We start from the raw sequence: 22,500 nt of genomic DNA on the forward strand, positions 1-22,500 counted from the left end.
TGCACTACATAGGGACATAGGGTGCCATTGAATAGGGTGCCCTTGAGACGGTACGATACAAATAAACAAAGACTGTAGTTGAATGACTGTCCAACCAACAGCTATCTGAGATGCTGAACACACACACACACACACACACACACACACACACACACAGTACAACTAGGCCCAACTGAATGTCACCTAGAACTTCTAGCTGAATATAATTATTAACATTTAGAACACCCCCCTGAAGTTCCTCTGTGTTCCAGTTGTAACGTTCTACATTAGATTCAGCTACTTCCCACTGCTGATAAAACTCATTTAGAGGGAGAGAGAGAGGAGAGAGGAGGACAGAGAGAGAGAGGAGAGAGGAGGACAGAGAGAGAGAGTGGGGGGAGATGGAGGGAGGGAGAGAGAGGGGGGGGGTGTGGAGGAGAGAGAGAGAGTGGGGGGAGATGGAGGGAGGGAGGGAGAGAGAGAGAGAGAGAGAGAGAGAGAGAGAGAGAGAGAGAAGAGGAGGACAGAGAGAGAGTGGGGGGGAGTCGGAGGGAGGGAGAGAGAGGGGGGGAAAGCTACAACTAATTTAGCCCCATCTAATGCCTGTGATCATCTCTCTCTCCCACCATCTCTCCCTCTGGATCCATCTCTCTCCATCTCTCTCCCTCTGGATCCATCTCTCTCCCTCTGGATCCATCTCTCTCCCTCTGGATCCATCTCTCTCCCTCTGGATCCATCTCTCTCCCTCTGGATCCATCTCTCTCCCTCTGACTCCATCTCTCTCCCTCTGACTCCATCTCTCTCCCTCTGACTCCCTCTGGATCCATCTCTCTCCCTCTGGATCCATCTCTCTCCCTCTGGATCCATCTCTCTCCCTCTGGATCCATCTCTCTCCCTCTGGCTCCATCTCTCACCCTCTGACTCCATCTCTCTCCCTCTGACTCCATGTCTCTCCATCTCTCCCTCTGGCTCCATCTCTCTCCCTCTGGCTCCATCTCTCTCCCTCTGGCTCCATCTCTCTCCCTCTCTCTCTCTCTCTGACTCCATCTCTCTCTCTGACTCCATCTCTCTCCCTCTGACTCCATCTCTCTTCACCTCTTTCCCTCTGACTCCATCTCTCTCTGTCTCTCTCCTCCCTCCATCTCTCCCCATCTCTTTCCCTCTGACTCCATATCTCTGTCTCTCTCCATCTTTCTCCCTCTGGCTCCATCTCTCTCCATCTCCCTATGTCTCTCTCTGTCTCTCTCCATCTCTCTCTGTCTCTCCCCATCTCTCCATCTCTCTCCATCACTCATTATCTGGGTCCATCTCTCTTTTCATTTGAATGGAAATAGAGAGAACTGATGATTAGTTCCATGATCATCATTAAGCCAATGTCTACATTTAAAAGCCGGCCGTTCGGGAGCTTAAACGGCACGTGCCCAAGTGTGTGTGTGTGTGTGTGTGTGTGTGTGTGTGTGTGTGTGTGTGTGTGTGTGTGTGTGAGAGAGAGAGATAGTTCACTGACAGTCCTCTACTGTAACTCTCTCTCTGGACTTTAGAGTCTTCATCTCCATTATGTTACTGTGAGAGAACAGAACAGGACATAACATTGGGAGAGAGGGGGGGGGAAGGGTGGAGCGGAGAGAGAGAGAGGGGGGGGTGGGGGGAGAAGGAAGGGTGGAGCGGAGAGAGAGAGGGAGAAAAGTTAGTTAGTGATGGATGGAGGGAGGGAAACAGATGGATGGGAGGGATGGGAGAGAGAGAGAGAGAGAGAGGGGGGGGAAGAGGGAAGGGTGGAGCGGAGAGAGAGAGGGAGAAAAGTTAGTTAGTGATGGATGGAGGGAGGGAAACATAGATGGATGGGAGGGATGGGAGAGAGATCGAGAGAAGGAAAGAAGGAAGGGAGAGAGAGAGAGAGAGAGAGAGCACAATAAAATCCTTGTTTTCTAGTGTACACCTGCAGAGAGACACTAATTATTCTGTTAAACAGGTATTCAGTCTTGGCAGAAATCCAACTGTTTGGGACACAGCCAGAAAGATAGAGAGAAAAGAGATGAGACAGACAGAGAAGGAGAGACAGACATATAGAGACGGACAGACAGACATAGAGACGGACAGACAGACATATAGAGAAGGAGAGACAGACAGACATATAGAGAAGGAGAGACAGACATATAGAGAAGGAGAGACAGACACATAGAGAAGGAGAGACAGACACAGAGAAGGAGAGACAGACATATAGAGAAGGAGAGACAGACACATAGAGAAGGAGAGACAGACACATAGAGAAGGAGAGACAGACACATAGAGAAGGAGAGACAGACACATAGAGAAGGAGAGACAGACACATAGAGGAGAGACATACACATAGAGAAGGAGAGACAGACACATAGAGAAGGAGAGACAGACATATAGAGAAGGAGAGACAGACACATAGAGAAGGAGAGACAGACACATAGAGAAGGAGAGACAGACACATAGAGGAGAGACAGACACATAGAGAAGGAGAGACAGACACATAGATAAGGAGAGACAGACATATAGAGAAGGAGAGACAGACACAGAGAAGGAGAGATAGACATATAGAGAAGGAGAGACAGACACATAGAGGAGAGACAGACACATAGAGGAGAGACAGACACATAGAGAAGGAGAGACAGACACATAGAGAAGGAGAGACAGACATATAGAGAAGGAGAGACAGACACAGAGAAGGAGAGACAGACACAGAGAAGGAGAGACAGACATATAGAGTCAGAGACAGACAGACATATAGAGAAGGAGAGACAGACACATAGATAAGGAGAGACAGACACATAGAGAAGGAGAGACAGACACATAGAGAAGGAGAGACAGACATATAGAGTCAGAGACAGACAGACATATAGAGAAGGAGAGACAGACACATAGAGAAGGAGAGACAGACACATAGAGAAGGAGAGACAGACATATAGAGTCAGAGACAGACATATAGAGAAGGAGAGACAGACAGTTAGAGAAGGAGAGACAGACATATAGAGGAGAGAGACTGTCAGCCTCTGTCCAATTGATGGTCATCATCCCCATTCAAAGTCATAAATCTTTATTGGCAACGATGCTCAGAGCTATCGGAGCCTAATCAGTAACAGCCTTGTAACAATGCATTTATAGGAACGAGATGTCTTTCTCTCTCACTCTCTGTCTGTCTTTCTCTCTCACTCTCTGTCTGTCTTTCTCTCTCACTCTCTGTCTCTTTCTCTCTCACTCTCTGTCTGTCTTTCTCTCTCACTCTGTCTGTCTGTCTTTCTCTCTCACTCTGTCTGTCTTTCTCTCTCACTCTCTGTCTGTCTGTCTTTCTCTCTCACTCTCTGTCTGTCTTTCTCTCTCACTCTCTGTCTGTCTTTCTCTCTCACTCTCTGTCTGTCTTTCTCTCTCACTCTCTGTCTGTCTTTCTCTCTCACTCTGTCTGTGTCTGTCTGTCTTTCTCTCTCAGGCTAATCCCTGGTTCGATCACTCACTCACTCTCACACTCACTTTCTGTCTTTGAATTGGTGTGTGTGTGTGTGTGTGTGTGTGTGTGTGTGTGTGTGTGTGTGTGTGTGTGTGTGTGTGTGTGTGTGTGTGTAAATGCTGAATAAAGTAAAAGTGTTTGGACTGACGTCTTCATAATATCCAGTAACACAGAGAGGGAATAGGAGTCCTGATCTATCTGATATGGTGTTAACACAGAGAGGGAATAGGAGTCCTGGTCTATCTGATATGGTGTTAACACAGAGAGGGAATAGGAGTCCTGGTCTATCTGATATGGTGTTAACACAGAGAGGGAATAGGAGTCCTGGTTTATCTGATATGGTGTTAACACAGAGAGGGAATAGGAGTCCTGGTTTATCTGATATGGTGTTAACACAGAGAGGGAATAGGAGTCCTGATCTATCTGATATGGTGTTAACACAGAGAGGGAATAGGAGTCCTGGTTTATCTGATATGGTGTTAACACAGAGAGGGAATAGGAGTCCTGATCTATCTGATATGGTGTTAACACAGAGAGGGAATAGGAGTCCTGATCTATCTGATATGGTGTTAACACAGAGAGGGAATAGGAGTCCTGATCTATCTGATATGGTGTTAACACAGAGAGGGAATAGGAGTCCTGGTTTATCTGATATGGTGTTAACACAGAGAGGGAATAGGAGTCCTGATCTATCTGATATGGTGTTAACACAGAGGGGGAATAGGAGTCCTGCTCTATCTGATATGGTGTTAACACAGAGAGGGAATAGGAGTCCTGATCTATCTGATATGGTGTTAACACAGAGGGGGAATAGGAGTCCTGATCTATCTGATATGGTGTTAACACAGAGAGGGAATAGGAGTCCTGATCTATCTGATATGGTGTTAACACAGAGAGGGAATAGGAGTCCTGATCTATCTGATATGGTGTTAACACAGAGAGGGAATAGGAGTCCTGATCTATCTGATATGGTGTTAACACAGAGAGGGAATAGGAGTCCTGATCTATCTGATATGGTGTTAACACAGAGGGGGAATAGGAGTCCTGGTCTATCTGATATGGTGTTAACACAGAGAGGGAATAGGAGTCCTGGTCTATCTGATATGGTGTTAACACAGAGAGGGAATAGGAGTCCTGGTTTATCTGATATGGTGTTAACACAGAGAGGGAATAGGAGTCCTGGTCTATCTGATATGGTGTTAACACAGAGAGGGAATAGGAGTCCTGATCTATCTGATATGGTGTTAACACAGAGGGGGAATAGGAGTCCTGCTCTATCTGTTCACGGTGTGTTTTACACAATGCCAGGTATTCTTACCCCCAGGAGAGAAGTGAACTATGACAGGGTGAATTATATTTTTACATAACGCAGACCGAACATTCATGTACAAGGACACACCCAACAGCATACACATAATATGTATATGTGCAAGAGCACATATAACGTACACACACACACACACACACACACACACACACACACACACACACACACACACACACACACACACACACACACACACACACACACACACACAGAGCAGCCCACCCCTCCACCCCCCTCTCACCAGGCAGGGTGGGCAGCCTGCAGGTGTTAGGTCCAGATGTGCCCTGGTCTCCAGGTGAATGTTTCAGCTCCAGGTCACTGTGCAGGTTGAAGAACTGGCTGTACCTCCGGTAGATCAGGTACTTACTACCACCTCTGGTCCTTACCTCTATCACAAAACGCTGCCGGGAGAGAGGGAGGGGGAGGGGGAGGGGAGGGGGGGAGAATTCTTACATGAGCTGTTGAGATGCTTTTCACACCATTTTTAGTGTTTAAAGCGTTCTCACCATTCTAACTCGTGGGTTGTGTGGTCAGTGTTCACCAGCATACAGACACACACTTACATAATAGTCGATGAAGCCCTTTTTCTCCTCGATGTCTGCGATGGTGGCACTGATGGGAATGTCGTGTGGAAGCTGGTCAAAATCACTGAGGAGAGGAGAGGAGAGGAGAGGAGGAGGAAGAGGAGAGGAGAGGAGAGGAGAGGAGAGGAGAGGAGGAGAGGAGAGGAGAGGAGAGGAGAGGAGAGGAGGAGGGGAGGAGGAGAGGAGAGGAGGATAGGTGAACTAAGAAGTAAACAAATGCTTAGGTGACCATTCAGCTTCAAGACGTGCTGTATGACCTCACTAATATATACAGCCATGGATTGGGAAAGAACCCTGGGGGTTATAGAACATCAGCAACATATCAGACAGGTTAGAGCAGTCCAACCGCAGGCTGATGTACAGGGCTTCATGGCACCGAGAACTCTCTCTCTCACACACACAGCACCGTACACACACGCATTTATGTCGGGGAATGTTGCAAAACGAGTCACTCTGGTGACTATTATGGAATTTAGTTTAGTTTCAAATTCACAATCGTGACAGATGACTGTTCTAGAAAGATTGGAAACGCGCCGCATACACTATAGAAGAATAGACTCCTACCACAGATAAAAGGGGAAATATCTTCGCTGTTACTATTCCATTGCCTAGTTACTGGCTAAATGCCCAATCTGGCCCTCATACATCATGGCCACCTAATCTTCCCCTGTTCCCAGTTGGCTCATTCATCCCCCCTCCTCTTCTCACTCCTCAGTCGATTTAACTGGTAAAATGAGGGTTACATAAACGCACATTAACAACAGTTCTGGGTGCAGAAGTTCACATTTCCTAACAGTCCTATGCTGCCTTCAACAACCGCTGTCACCACCGGCCTCGTAACTCACCTCTCGTCTCGTAGTTGCTTGGGCAGCGACGACATGTTGATGGAGACCGGGCCGATTGAAGAATGAAACTTTCGGATGGATTTATCAGAACACAGTACAGTCGCCCCTCACTTCAACCCTCCTTCGATGAACAGAAACCTGAACTGAAAATCTGCTACAGACTCGCACAGTGGTTTCATGGAGCGGAACGAACGCGATCAGAAGGCGCAAACAGGCGACAGAGCGGAACGTGTGCAATCAGGAAGCCAAAATCAAGTTCCCCAAAATGATTCGGCTACACGCAGCGCCCGTTTCTGAAGTTTGCTGAGGTGGATGGGGAGGGAAACAGTTGTCTTGTTGTTCTCGAGCCTCTTAACAGAGAATCAAATAAAATAGACTAAATGGTCATGATGCAGATGTAAACTTGCTAGGTTAAAATAGGTTAAAACGCACACACACACATATATATCTCCCTCTCTCACTATTGCTCTCTCGACTATTGTGCGGCTTCGTTAAAGCTTGAAAAGTATGTCAATTACAATGCAACTGGCAACATCAGGCATTGTACAATCATGTGACTGGCAGAGTAAAATAGCCACTAATTGATAAATGGACCATGTATGTCTTCTGTTTTCTGCAGATAGAATGCTTGGCCTCGCACCTGTTCTTCAATCCGCCGTCATAATAAGGGAAGGGTGAGGAGGGAAGGGATCCGTTGAAGATCATTTTTACGCAGCACCATCTAATCTGAGGCCTTTGGCTCAGTTGCAACATGTAAAGTTGATTCCTTTTCACCAGATGTCAGTGAAGAGGGCAGTAAAGGGTAGAAGAGAGCAGTACAGGGTAGAAAAGGGCAGTACAGGGTAGAAGAGGGCAGTACAGGGTAGAAGAGGGCAGTACAGGGTAGAAGAGGGCAGTAAAGGGTAGAAGACGGTAGAAGAGAGCAGTACAGGGTAGAAGAGAGAGCAGTACAGGGTCGAGGAGAGCAGTACAGGGTAGAAGAGGGTAGAAGAGAGCAGTACAGGGTAGAAGAGGGCAGTACAGGGTAGAAGAGGGCAGTACAGGGTAGAAGAGGGTAGAAGAGAGCAGTACAGGGTAGAAGAGAGAGCAGTACAGGGTCGAGGAGAGCAGTACAGGGTAGAAGAGGGTAGAAGAGAGCAGTACAGGGTAGAAGAGGGCAGTACAGGGTAGAAGACAGGGTAGGGCAGTACAGGGTAGAAGAGGGCAGTACAGGGTAGAAGAGAGCAGTAGAGGGTAGAAGAGAGCAGTAAATGGTAGAAGAGAGCAGTACAGGGTAGAGGAGAGCAGTACAGGGTTGAAGAGGGTAGAAGAGAGCAGTAAAGGGTAGAAGAGAGCAGTACATGGTAGAAGAGGTTAGAAGAGAGCAGTAAAGGGTAGAGGAGAGCAGTACAGGGTAGAAGAGGGTAGAAGAGAGCAGTACAGGGTAGAAGAGAGCAGTGCAGGGTAGAAGAGAGCAGTACAGGGTAGAGGAGAGCAGTATAGGATAGAAGAGAGCACTAAAGGGTAGAAGAGAGCAGTACAGGGTAGAGGAGCGCAGTACAGGGTAGAGGAGAGCAGTACAGGGTAGAAGAGAGCACTAAAGGGTAGAAGAGAGCAGTACAGGGTAGAAGAGGGTAGGGGAGGGTGTAAGAGAGTAGTGGAGGAGGGCATTAGGGTAATTACATGGGGAAGATCTCAGTTGCATACTCCTCCTCTCTCCTTCTCAAAACCCATTGGAGGAGAAGGTCAGAGGGTAGGGACCTCTGGATTTCCTATCCAATGGGTTTTGAGTAGGAGACAAAGAGAGAGGACGTGAGGAGTATGCAATGGAAATTTTCCCATTGGCTATATGGGTTCTGGTTAAAAGTAGCACACTAAATAGGGAATATGGTGCAATGTGGGACGCAACCATAATATTCCCCTTTCTTTGAGAAAAAGAGAGGGAGGAAAGAGAGGGGGGACAGAAAGAGAGGGAGGAAAGAGAGGGGGGACAGAAAGAGAGGGGGGACAGAAAGAGAGGGAGGAAAGAGAGGGGGGACAGAAAGAGAGAGGGGGAAGAAAGAGAGGGAGGAAAGAGAGGGGGGACAGAAAGAGAGAGGGGGAAGAAAGAGAGGGAGGAAAGAGAGGGGGGACAGAAAGAGAATGGGAGAGAGAGGGGGAAGAGAGAGGGGGGAGAAAGAGAGAGGAAGGGAAAGAGAGAGGAGGGAGGAAGAGAGATGGGGAGAAAGAAAGAGGGGGGAGAGAAAGAGAGAGGAGGGAGAAAGAGAGGAGGGAGGAAGAGAGATGGGGGAGAGAAAGAGAGATGAGGGAGGAAGAGAGAGAGAGAGAAAGTCACTTTACCAACGTACATAGTCCGTATGTCCATCTCCTAACTGCATATCTACATCAGCTATTCAGGCATCTTGTAGAGGGAACAGTCAGCAGTGTACACTGAATGCACAAAACATTAAGGACACCAGGGGAAAGTTAGGATCCCTGTCACTTGTTAAATCCACTTCAATCAGTGGAGATGAAGGGGAAGAGACATGTTAAATAATCATTTTTAAGCCTTGAGTCAATTGAGACATGGGTTGTGTATGTGTGCCATTCAGAGTGATTATGGGCAAGACCAAATATTGAAGTGCCTTTGAAAAGAGTATGGTAGTAGGTGCCAGACGCAGTGGTTTGTGTCAAGAACTGCAACGCTGCTGGGTTTTTCACGCTCAACAGTTTCCCGTGTGTATCAAGAATGGTCCACCACCCAAAGGACATCCAGTCAACTTGACACAACTGTGGGAAGCATTGGAGTCAACATGGGCCAGCATCCCTGTGGAACTCTTCAATATTAGGAAGGTGCCCTTAATGTTTTGTACACTCAGTGTGTGTATGCGTGTGTGTGTGTTCGTGTGTGTATGTGTGAGTGTGTGTGTGTATGCGTACATGCATATGTCCTTGCCAATATATGGGCATTTAAAGAGATGACAGAGGACATATCGATTCCCTCTCTATTCTCATACTGTGTGGCCGACTGACTACACGGACACTTTGAAACCGAGTGTGTGTGTGTGTGTGTCAAATCTCCCGTGATGAAATGTAGATATGTATTTGGACACAAGCGGTGAAGCCCATAATAGACACACACACTAGACCCATAACTTGGCTGTTCCAAGCTTCAGACATCCAAGTGTGTATTTCACACCAAGGTCACTTCAGTTGGTGTGTGTGTGTGTGTGTGTGTGTGTGTGTGTGTGTGTGTGTGTGTGTGTGTGTGTGTGTGTGTGTGTGTGTGTGTTTGTGTGTGTGTGTGTCCTGTGTGTTTGTGTATGTGTCGTGTGTGTGTGTGCGTGCGTGCGTGTGTGTGTGTGTGTGTGTGTTACTATTCACTAGAATAGTAAACCAACAAAAATTCCGAGAAGTGAGAGCATTTTGCCGAGATTCACTATTACTTCACACCCAGAGAAGGAGAGAAGGGAGGCCCCATGGAGTCATCCCTAAATATGTTCTACTACAGAAGAACATAAAAGGTCAAAGGTAAAACCTAAGAGGTGAAGACAGATTATCTCCCAGCATGTGTTAAACTCTTAGAAATAAAGGTGCTATGTAGAACCTAAAAGGGTCTTTGCCTGTCCCCATAGGAGAACCCTATTAATCAACCCGTTTTGGTTCCAGGTAGAACCATTTTGGTTCCAGGTAGAACTCTTTTGGGTTCCATGTAGAACTCTTTGTGGAAAGGATAACCCTTTTTTGGAACCAAAAGGTGCTGCACCTATCCTATAAGAACTCTCTTGGAACCCTTTTTCTCTGAGAGTGTACAGTTCTAACTAGACTTTTTCTACCTCCTTTGTATATGGTGTTATGTGATGATGAAGTATGGATTTTAGGCCCCATACTAAACATAGTATGCAACACCATAAAAGCCAGTGTGTTTGTGTGTGTGTGTGTGTGTGTGTGTGTGTGTGTGTGTGTGTGTGTGTGTGTGTGTGTGTGTGTGTCAGTCAGTCAATGTAGGCTACATCCATCTCATACTGTACTTCAAGATCTCTCTCTCTCCTTTCTTCTTCCCTTTATCCCCTCTGGAGGTCTCCATGTTACCAAGGTAACGGAGTTTCAACATCGAGTGCCATGCGTGTCGGTCGAGTGTTCCCGTTAGATAGACTGTGTGTGGCATGTTATTTGCTTTGGCTTGGTATTGTAATCCAGACATGTCCACTAAGACATGAAACCACAGGGCCTCAGACACGCTCACAATATACACACTGAGTTGTAACCCATTTCGCACCTGTCATGGGGTGTAACGCTCCACCTGCTGCTGAAAAGCACTTGGACCATTTAAAACTGAGCTGCTTTCACTTCTCTCTCTCTCTCCCTCTCTCTCTCTAGAATGAGTTGAGTCTTTTCATCTGTGTTTCTGTCTCTGCCTTGCCCTTGATTAACCCTCTATCCTTCTGTTGGCCCGTCGTCTCCTTATTTAACACAGACAGACTTACATTACTGTTTCCTTCTCCATTTCCCCCTCTCTGCCTCCCTCTCTGCCTTGCTCTCTGTCTCCCTCTCTGCCTCCCTCTCTGCCTCCCTCTCTGCCCCCCTCTCTGCCTCCCTCTCTGCCTCCCTCTCTGCCCCCCTCTCTGCCCCCCTCTCTGCCTCCCTCTCTGCCTCCCTCTCTGCCCCCCTCGCTGCCTCCCTCTCTGCCTCCCTCTCTGCCTCCCTCTCTCTCTCCATTTCCCCCTCTCTGCCTCCCTCTCTGCCTCCCTCTCTGCCTCCCTCTCTCTCTCCATTTCCACCTCTCTGCCTCCCTCTCTGCCTCCCTCTCTCTCTCCATTTCCCCTCTCTGCCTCCATCTCTGCCTCCCTCTCTGCCTCCCTCTCTCTCTCCATTTCCCCCTCTCTGCCTCCCTCTCTGCCTCCCTCTCTCTCTCCATTTCCACCTCTCTGCCTCCCTCTATGCCTCCCTCTCTCTCTCCATTTCCCCCTCTCTGCCTCCCACTCTGCCTCCCTCTCTGCCTCCCTCTCTGCCTCCCTCTCTGCCTCCCTCTCTCTCTCCATTTCCCCCTCTCTGCCTCCCTCTCTGCCTCCCTCTCTCTCTCCATTTCCCCCTCTCTGCCTCCCTCTCTCTAAATTTCCCCCTCTTTGCCTCCCTCTCTCTCTCCATTTCCCCCTCTCTGCCTTCCTCTCTGCCTCCCTCTCTCTCTCCATTTCCCCCTCTCTGCCTCCCTCTCTGCCTCCCTCTCTGCCTCCCTCTCTCTCTCCATTTCCCCCTCTCTGCCTCCCTCTATGCCTCCCTCTCTCTCTCAATTTTCCCCTCTCTGCCTCCCTCTCGGCCTCCCTCTCTGCCTCCCTCTCTGCCTCCCTCGCTCTCTCCATTTCCCCCTCTCTGCTTCCCTCTCTCTCTCCATTTCCCCCTCTCTGCATCCCTCTCTCTCTCCATTTCCCCCTCTCTGCCTCCCTCTCTGCCTCTCTCTCTGCCTCCCTCTCTCTCTCCATTTCCCCCTCTCTGCCTCCCTCTCTGCCTCCCTCTCTGCCTCCCTCTCTCTCTCCATTTCCCCCTCTCTGCCTCCCTCTATGCCTCCCTCTCTCTCTCCATTTCCCCCTCTCTGCCTCCCTCTCGGCCTCCCTCTCTGCCTCCCTCTCTGCCTCCCTCTCTCTCTCCATTTCCCCCTCTCTGCCTCCCTCTCTGCCTCCCTCTCTCTCCATTTCCCCCTCTCTGCCTCCCTCTGTGCCTCCCTCTCTCTCTCCATTTCCCCCTCTCTGCCTCCCTCTCTGCCTCCCTCTCTCTCTCATTTCCCCCTCTCTGCCTCCCTCTCTGCCTCCCTCTCTCTCTCCATTTCCCCCTCTCTGCCTCCCTCTCTCTCTCCATTTCCCCCTCTCTGCCTCCCTCTCTGCCTCCCTCTCTGCCTCCCTATCTGCCTCCCTCTCTCTCTCCATTTCCCCCTCTCTGTAGCATGTCCATACTTCAGGAAAGTGCTGATGCAGGGTAATGCAATAGATGGGGAAACAGCATGATGAACAGAGAGAAGGAATGGGGGAGACAGGGAGGGAGGGAAACAGAGAGAAGGAATGGGGGAGACAGGGAGGGAGGGAAACAGAGAGAAGGAATGGGGGAGACAGGGAGGGAGGGAAACAGAGAGAAGGAATGGGGGAGGGAGGGAGGGAGGGAAACAGAGAGGACAGAACAGGAGGAACAGGGGGGGTCAACCAATATGAAGAGGGAGAGAGGTGAGGAGAGAGACAGACAGACAGCTGTGGCCCAGGATTTTGACTCCCTCTTTGTGTCATAGGGAGTATGTCTGGGATATTACACACACACACACACACACACACACACACACACACACACACACACACCTTTGACAGTGAGCAGCCACAGAGAGATGGATCTAGCTCTGCTGGCCTTGGTTGCCAGCAGCTGGCAAGAAAGACTGATAAATATAGTCTGAGGAAGATGAGAAGGACGAAGCAAGGGATGAGGGGAAGTGAGAGAGAGGGGGGGCCTTTTAAAGAGATTGAGGGAGAGATAAAGGAGACAGGTAGAGAGAGATACAGATTGACAGAGGGAGATGAAGGGGGAGATAAAGGAGACAGGTAGAGAGGGAGATGAAAAAAAACAAGGACATGTCTAAATGACCCCACACTTTGGAACGGTAGTGTATATATTATATAATAAACCATTTATATACATTTTATATCAGTTCCTTCCAGCTAGGCAGAGAGGGTGTAGAAACAGGTTACCAAGCAGTCTGCAGAAACAGGCTACTAAGAAGATTGCAGAAACAGGCTACCAAGCAGACTGTAGAAACAGGTTACCAAGCAGTCTGCAGAAACAGGCTACCAAGCAGTCTGCAGAAACAGGCTACCAAGAAGATTGCAGAAACAGGCTACCAAGCAGACTGTAGAAACAGGTTACCAAGCAGTCTGCAGAAACAGGCTACCAAGCAGTCTGCAGAAACAGGCTACCAAGAAGATTGCAGAAACAGGCTACCAAGCAGACTGTAGAAACAGGCTACTAAGAAGACTGCAGAAACAGGCTACCAAGAAGATTGCAGAAACAGGCTACCAAGCAGACTGTAGAAACAGGCTACTAAGAAGACTGCAGAAACAGGCTACCAAGAAGATTGCAGAAACAGCCTAAGAAGCAGACTGTAGAAACAGGCTACTAAGAAGACTGCAGAAACAGGCTACCAAGAAGATTGCAGAAACAGGCTACCAAGCAGACTGTAGAAACAGGCTACTAAGAAGACTGCAGAAACAGGCTACCAAGAAGATTGCAGAAACAGGCTACCAAGAAGATTGCAGAAACAGCCTAAGAAGCAGACTGTAGAAACAGGCTACTAAGAAGACTGCAGAAACAGGCTACCAAGCAGACTGTAGAAACAGGTTATCAAGGTCAGCTGTATTTTCTTTGATTACTAGATTTCTTGAGTTATCTTAGATTAAATCAGACTATTTTGAGGGAGTATGCGATCACACTCATTCGGGTCACCTAGCCAAATTCAGCTAGCCACCAGCAGAACCGAAGAATGTGGAACCCTTGAGCGAAAGAAAGAGAAGGGAGAGAGAGAGAGAGAGAGCAAGAGAGAAAGGGGAGAGAAAGAGAGAGAGAGTGAGGTAGAGAGGTAGAGAGTGAGGGAGAGAGGTAGAGGTAGAGTGAGGGAGAGAGGTAGAGAGGTAGATAGTGAGGGAGAGAGGTAGATAGTGAGGGAGAGAGGTAGATATTGAGGTAGAGAGGTAGATAGTGAGGTAGAGAGGTAAATAGTGAGGGAGTGAGGTAGATAGTGAGGGAGAGAGGTAGATAGTGAGGGAGAGAGGTAGAGAGGTAGATAGTGAGGCAGAGAGGTAGAGGTAGAGGGAGAGAGGTAGAGAGGTAGATAGTGAGGTAGAGAGGTAGATAGTGAGGGATAGAGGTAGATAGAGAGGTGGAGGTAGATAGTGAGGGAGAGAGGTAGATAGTGAGGGAGAGAGGTAAGAGGGGTAGATAGAGAGGTAGAGAGGTACATAGTGAGGTAGAGAGGTAGATAGTGAGGGAGAGAGGTAGAAAGGGAGAGAGGTAGATAGTGAGGTAGAAAGGTAGAGAGGTAGATAGTGAGGTAGAAAGGTAGAGAGGTAGATAGTGAGGTAGAAAGGTAGAGAGGTAGATAGTGAGGTAGAAAGGTAGAGAGGTAGATAGTGAGGTAGATAGTGAGGTAGAGAGGTAGATAGTGAGGTAGAAAGATAGAAAGGTAGGTAGTGAGGTAGAAAGGTAGAGAGGTAGATAGTGAGGACAGCAAATACATGTTTATTAATAGTAGTGGTTGATTGGTTAGTAATGTTGAGAAAGTGATCTGACCCTAAGGCAGTGTTAGTACGTCCTGTCTTGAACCCCACTGTCCCTCTCCCATACTTTCCCAAAATAAATGCTATGTATGTATGTATGTATGTATGTGTGTGTGTGTGTGTGTGTGTGTGTGTGTGTGTGTGTGTGTGTGTGTGTGTGTGTGTGTGTGTGTGTGTGTGTGTGCCTACATATGTGTGTATGTGTGATATATAAGACTGATAGTGGACACCCCCCTCTCTTACCCTATCTCAACTCCTGCCTCTCTCTTTCTCTCCTTCACTTTCTCCCTCACTCTATCCCTCACTCTCTCCATCTCTGTCTCTTTCCAGTGTCTAGTCCCTCACTAGCCAGGTAAGGTTGATCATTGAAAGGTCTGGGTTGTGGGATTGGTTGTCATTGGTTCACGAGACTGGATAATAATTACTAATTACTGCATAATTATTACTAATTCTTATTCATTATTGCAAGCAAATACTGTCGTGTTGGGGTCTGCAGTTAATGCCTGACGTTCAAACTCGCAGAAAAATAATGTTCTTTATTGACTTTACGTTGGTTTGTTTTTGGTCATCTTGTGTTAGAAAAGGATTGTTGTTTTCAGAAGTGTTGGACAGGTTGATATGTAGTATCCTGTGAATTCAAACAGCATGTATAGACAATTCTGGGTAGTGATTCTGTGTTCTTGAATGGCTGGATGTTGGTAGAATTCCATTTTAAAACCTGCAGCTAATCTAAGTCCCTGTTCTGACCCAGACGGAATCCTCAGGATATTTGTAATTCTTAGAATATTCCTGAAACAATGGTTCTAGTATTCTAAGGTCTGCTTGGAGATGTCAGTCTCCTGTCCACTCAGCCAAAATATGACTGTGTGTGCGACTGTAGACCAAGACGTACGTGTGTGTGTGTGTGTGTGTGTGTGTGTGTGTGTGTGTGTGTGTGTGTGTGTGTGTGTGTGTGTGTGTGTGTGTGTGTGTGTGTGTGTGTGTGTGTGTGTGTGTGTGTGTGTGTGTGTGTGTACTTTAAACCAAGACATGTACGACTCCATGACTTATACAACTGTTATGCGATGTCAAGGTTGAAATATTACCCAGTGAAATACATCATAGTCACATACATCATAGTCACATACATCAGTCACATACATCATAGACACATACATCATAGTCACATACATCATACATCATAGTCACATACATCAGTCACATACATCATAGTCACATACATCATAGACACATACATCAGTCACATACATCAGTCACATACATCATAGTCACATACATCATAGTCACATACATCATAGTCACATACATCATGCATCATAGTCACATACATCATACATCATAGTCACATACATCATACATCATAGTCACATACATCATAGTCACATACATCATACATCATAGTCACATACATCATACATCATAGTCACATACATCATAGACACATACATCATAGTCACATACATCATAGACACATACATCAAAGTCACATACATCATAGTCACATACATCAGTCACATACATCATAGTCACATACATCATACATCATAGTCACATACATCAATCACATACATCATAGTCACATACATCATAGACACATACATCAGTCACATACATCAGTCACATACATCATACATCATAGTCACATACATCATAGTCACATACATCAGTCACATACATCATAGTCACATACATCATACATCATAGTCACATACATCATAGTCACATACATCATAGTCACATACATCATAGTCACATACATCATAGTCACATACATCATACATCATAGTCACATACATCATAGTCACATACATCATAGTCACATACATCATAGTCACATACATCATAGTCACATACATCATACATCATAGTCACATACATCATAGTCACATACATCATACATCATAGTCACATACATCATAGTCACATACATCATAGTCACATACATCATAGTCACATACATCATACATCATAGTCACATACATCATAGTCACATACATCATAGTCACATACATCATAGTCACATACATCATACATCATAGTCACATACAGCATAGTCACATACATCATAGTCACATACATCATAGTCACATACATCATAGTCACATACATCATACATCATAGTCACATACATCATATTCACATACATCATAGTCACATACATCATAGTCACATACATCATACATCATAGTCACATACATCATAGTCACATACATCATAGTCACATACATCATAGTCACATACATCATACTCACATACATCATAGTCACATACATCATAGTCACATACATCAGTCACATACATCATAGTCACATACATCATACATCATAGTCACATACATCATAGTCACATACATCAGTCACATACATCATAGTCACATACATCATACATCATAGTCACATACATCATAGTCACATACATCATAGTCACATACATCATAGTCACATACATCATAGTCACATACATCATAGTCACATACATCAGTCACATACATCATACATCATAGTCACATACATCATAGTCACATACATCAGTCACATACATCATAGACACATACATCATAGTCACATACATCATACATCATAGTCACATACATCATAGACACATACATCATAGTCACATACATCATAGACACATACATCATAGTCACATACATCATAGTCACATACATCATAGTCACATACATCATAGTCACATACATCATAGTCACATACATCATAGTCACATACATCATAGTCACATACATCAGTCACATACATCATACTCACATACATCATAGTCACATACATCATACATCATAGTCACATACATCATAGTCACATACATCATAGTCACATACATCATAGTCACATACATCATACATCATAGTCACATACATCATAGTCACATACATCATAGTCACATACATCATAGTCACATACATCATAGTCACATACATCATACATCATAGTCACATACATCATAGTCACATACATCATAGTCACATACATCATAGTCACATACATCATAGTCACATACATCATACATCATAGTCACATACATCATATTCACATACATCATAGTCACATACATCATAGTCACATACATCATACATCATAGTCACATACATCATAGTCACATACATCATAGTCACATACATCATAGTCACATACATCATACTCACATACATCATAGTCACATACATCATAGTCACATACATCAGTCACATACATCATAGTCACATACATCATACATCATAGTCACATACATCATAGTCACATACATCAGTCACATACATCATAGTCACATACATCATACATCATAGTCACATACATCATAGTCACATACATCATAGTCACATACATCATAGTCACATACATCATAGTCACATACATCATAGTCACATACATCAGTCACATACATCATACATCATAGTCACATACATCATAGTCACATACATCAGTCACATACATCATAGACACATACATCATAGTCACATACATCATACATCATAGTCACATACATCATAGACACATACATCATAGTCACATACATCATAGACACATACATCATAGTCACATACATCATAGACACATACATCATAGTCACATACATCATACTCACATACATCATAGTCACATACATCATACATCATAGTCACATACATCATAGTCACATACATCATAGTCACATACATCATACATCATAGTCACATACATCATACATCATAGTCACATACATCATAGACACATACATCATAGTCACATACATCATAGACACATACATCATAGTCACATACATCATAGTCACATACATCAGTCACATACATCATAGTCACATACATCATACATCATAGTCACATACATCAGTCACATACATCATAGTCACATACATCATAGACACATACATCAGTCACATACATCAGTCACATACATCATACATCATAGTCACATACATCATAGTCACATACATCAGTCACATACATCATAGTCACATACATCATACATCATAGTCACATACATCATAGTCACATACATCATAGTCACATACATCATAGTCACATACATCATAGTCACATACATCATACATCATAGTCACATACATCATAGTCACATACATCATAGTCACATACATCATAGTCACATACATCATAGTCACATACATCATACATCATAGTCACATACATCATAGTCACATACATCATACATCATAGTCACATACATCATAGTCACATACATCATAGTCACATACATCATAGTCACATACATCATACATCATAGTCACATACATCATAGTCACATACATCATAGTCACATACATCATAGTCACATACATCATAGTCACATACATCATACATCATAGTCACATACATCATAGTCACATACATCATAGTCACATACATCATAGTCACATACATCATAGTCACATACATCATACATCATAGTCACATACATCATATTCACATACATCATAGTCACATACATCATAGTCACATACATCATACATCATAGTCACATACATCATAGTCACATACATCATAGTCACATACATCATAGTCACATACATCATACTCACATACATCATAGTCACATACATCATAGTCACATACATCAGTCACATACATCATAGTCACATACATCATACATCATAGTCACATACATCATAGTCACATACATCAGTCACATACATCATAGTCACATACATCATACATCATAGTCACATACATCATAGTCACATACATCATAGTCACATACATCATAGTCACATACATCATAGTCACATACATCATAGTCACATACATCAGTCACATACATCATACATCATAGTCACATACATCATAGTCACATACATCAGTCACATACATCATAGACACATACATCATAGTCACATACATCATACATCATAGTCACATACATCATAGACACATACATCATAGTCACATACATCATAGACACATACATCATAGTCACATACATCATAGACACATACATCATAGTCACATACATCATAGTCACATACATCATAGTCACATACATCATAGTCACATACATCATAGTCACATACATCAGTCACATACATCATACTCACATACATCATAGTCACATACATCATACATCATAGTCACATACATCATAGTCACATACATCATAGTCACATACATCATAGTCACATACATCATACATCATAGTCACATACATCATACATCATAGTCACATACATCATAGTCACATACATCATAGTCACATACATCATAGTCACATACATCATAGTCACATACATCATACATCATAGTCACATACATCATAGTCACATACATCATATTCACATACATCATAGTCACATACATCATAGTCACATACATCATACATCATAGTCACATACATCATAGTCACATACATCATAGTCACATACATCATAGTCACATACATCATACTCACATACATCATAGTCACATACATCATAGTCACATACATCATAGTCACATACATCATAGTCACATACATCATACATCATAGTCACATACATCATAGTCACATACATCAGTCACATACATCATAGTCACATACATCATACATCATAGTCACATACATCATAGTCACATACATCATAGTCACATACATCATAGTCACATACATCATAGTCACATACATCATAGTCACATACATCAGTCACATACATCATACATCATAGTCACATACATCATAGTCACATACATCATAGTCACATACATCAGTCACATACATCATAGACACATACATCATAGTCACATACATCATACATCATAGTCACATACATCATAGACACATACATCATAGTCACATACATCATAGACACATACATCATAGTCACATACATCATACATCATACATCATAGTCACATACATCATAGACACATACATCATAGTCACATACATCATAGACACATACATCATAGTCACATACATCATACATCATAGTCACATACATCATAGACACATACATCATAGTCACATACATCATACATCATACATCATAGTCACATACATCATAGTCACATACATCATAGACACATACATCATAGTCACATACATCATAGTCACATACATCATAGTCACATACATCAGTCACATACATCATACATCATAGTCACATACATCATAGACACATACATCATAGTCACATACATCATAGACACATACATCATAGTCACATACATCATACATCATAGTCACATACATCATAGACACATACATCATAGTCACATACATCATAGACACATACATCATAGTCACATACATCATACATCATACATCATAGTCACATACATCATAGACACATACATCATAGTCACATACATCATAGACACATACATCATAGTCACATACATCATACATCATAGTCACATACATCATAGACACATACATCATAGTCACATACATCATACATCATACATCATAGTCACATACATCATAGTCACATACATCATAGACACATACATCATAGTCACATACATCATAGTCACATACATCATAGTCACATACATCAGTCACATACATCATACATCATAGTCACATACATCATAGACACATACATCATAGTCACATACATCATAGACACATACATCATAGTCACATACATCATACATCATACATCATAGTCACATACATCATACATCATAGTCACATACATCATAGTCACATACATCATACATCATAGTCACATACATCATACATCATACATCATAGTCACATACATCATAGTCACATACATCATAGTCACATACATCATAGTCACATACATCATAGACACATACATCATAGACAAATACATCAGTCACATACATCAGTCACATACATCATAGTCACATACATCATACATCATAGTCACATACATCATAGTCACATACATCAGTCACATACATCATAGTCACATACATCATACATCATAGTGACATACATCAGTCACATACATCATAGTCACATACATCATAGACACATACATCAGTCACATACATCATAGTCACATACATCATACATCATAGTCACATACATCATAGTCACATACATCAGTCACATACATCATAGTCACATACATCATAGTCACATACATCATACATCATAGTCACATACATCATAGTCACATACATCATACATCATAGTCACATACATCATAGTCACATACATCATACATCATAGTCACATACATCATAGTCACATACATCATAGTCACATACATCATACATCATAGTCACATACATCATAGTCACATACATCATAGTCACATACATCATAGTCACATACATCATAGTCACATACATCATACATCATAGTCACATACATCATACATCATAGTCACATACATCAGTCACATACATCATAGTCACATACATCATAGTCACATACATCATAGTCACATACATCATACTCTATTTGATCATTGCATGACACAAACCTGAAGCCAGTCAAATGTAGGACTATAGCAGCACTTCCTCATTTCAACGCCCGTCACCCAACACGGTGATAAATAGCTACTATTGGGATAAACATCCCATTAAAAAGAGGCTTTGCACCATCTGATAGAGAGCGAGGACATCTGGGTGTCCCCTAAAGACAACCAACACAACACAGGCCCAATCCCAAATCCATCTCTCAGCCTTTCATCAGCTTGTGGAGATCCGAGAGGATTCGATTGGTATAAGCAATATGGTGACACTTCAACCTAACCTATCATAGGGCAAGATGAAGCTATTACCTTATTGCTTATACCAATCAAATCCTCTCAGATCTCCACAAATGCTGGAAATAGGGCTTAGGGATGGATTTGGGATTGGGCCATGGTCCTGTTAAAATAATGTTAAAAAATAAGACATTTGACCATTGTAGTTAACGGTATATGTCACTTTAGCTAACAAATTTGTTGTAGTTAGTTATATTGCTCCTTCTTGGTCAGGTCGTTATTGTAAAAGCTAATGTGTTCTCAATGACTTACAGAGGCATAAATACAGTTCTATGTCGTAGAGTTGTACACCACTTGACGTGACATATGACCCTGCAGTGGAAGGCTCACATTGCCA

General features: G+C 43.6%; 2 protein-coding genes across 3 annotated transcripts in view; one reads left to right on the forward strand and one right to left on the reverse strand.

Moving 5' to 3' along the window:
- ncf4 (neutrophil cytosolic factor 4) overlaps positions 1-6,255 on the reverse strand; it is a 44,433-nt gene extending 38,178 nt beyond the window's left edge. The window contains 3 exon segments of the mRNA NM_001124505.1: positions 5,020-5,179; positions 5,342-5,426; positions 6,208-6,255. Of these exon segments, the coding sequence (NP_001117977.1) occupies positions 5,020-5,179; positions 5,342-5,426; positions 6,208-6,242 (280 nt within the window). The 5' untranslated portion in view covers positions 6,243-6,255.
- The window catches only part of pvalb7 (parvalbumin 7), a 69,684-nt gene that overhangs the window by 24,525 nt on the left and 22,659 nt on the right, over positions 1-22,500 (forward strand). Inside the window, exon 1 of one of the 2 annotated variants that reach the window (XM_036940135.2) lies at positions 14,573-14,823. The exons of the other annotated variant lie outside the window; for it this stretch is intronic. The gene's annotated coding sequence lies outside the window, so the exon portion shown is untranslated. Of the gene's footprint in view, positions 1-14,572; positions 14,824-22,500 lie in introns of those variants that run through there. 2 annotated transcript variants of the gene reach the window in all.

This window comes from Oncorhynchus mykiss, chromosome 13 (assembly GCF_057628025.1).
Source record: "Oncorhynchus mykiss isolate SJ-2025 chromosome 13, ASM5762802v1, whole genome shotgun sequence".
Lineage (NCBI taxonomy): Eukaryota > Metazoa > Chordata > Actinopteri > Salmoniformes > Salmonidae > Oncorhynchus > Oncorhynchus mykiss.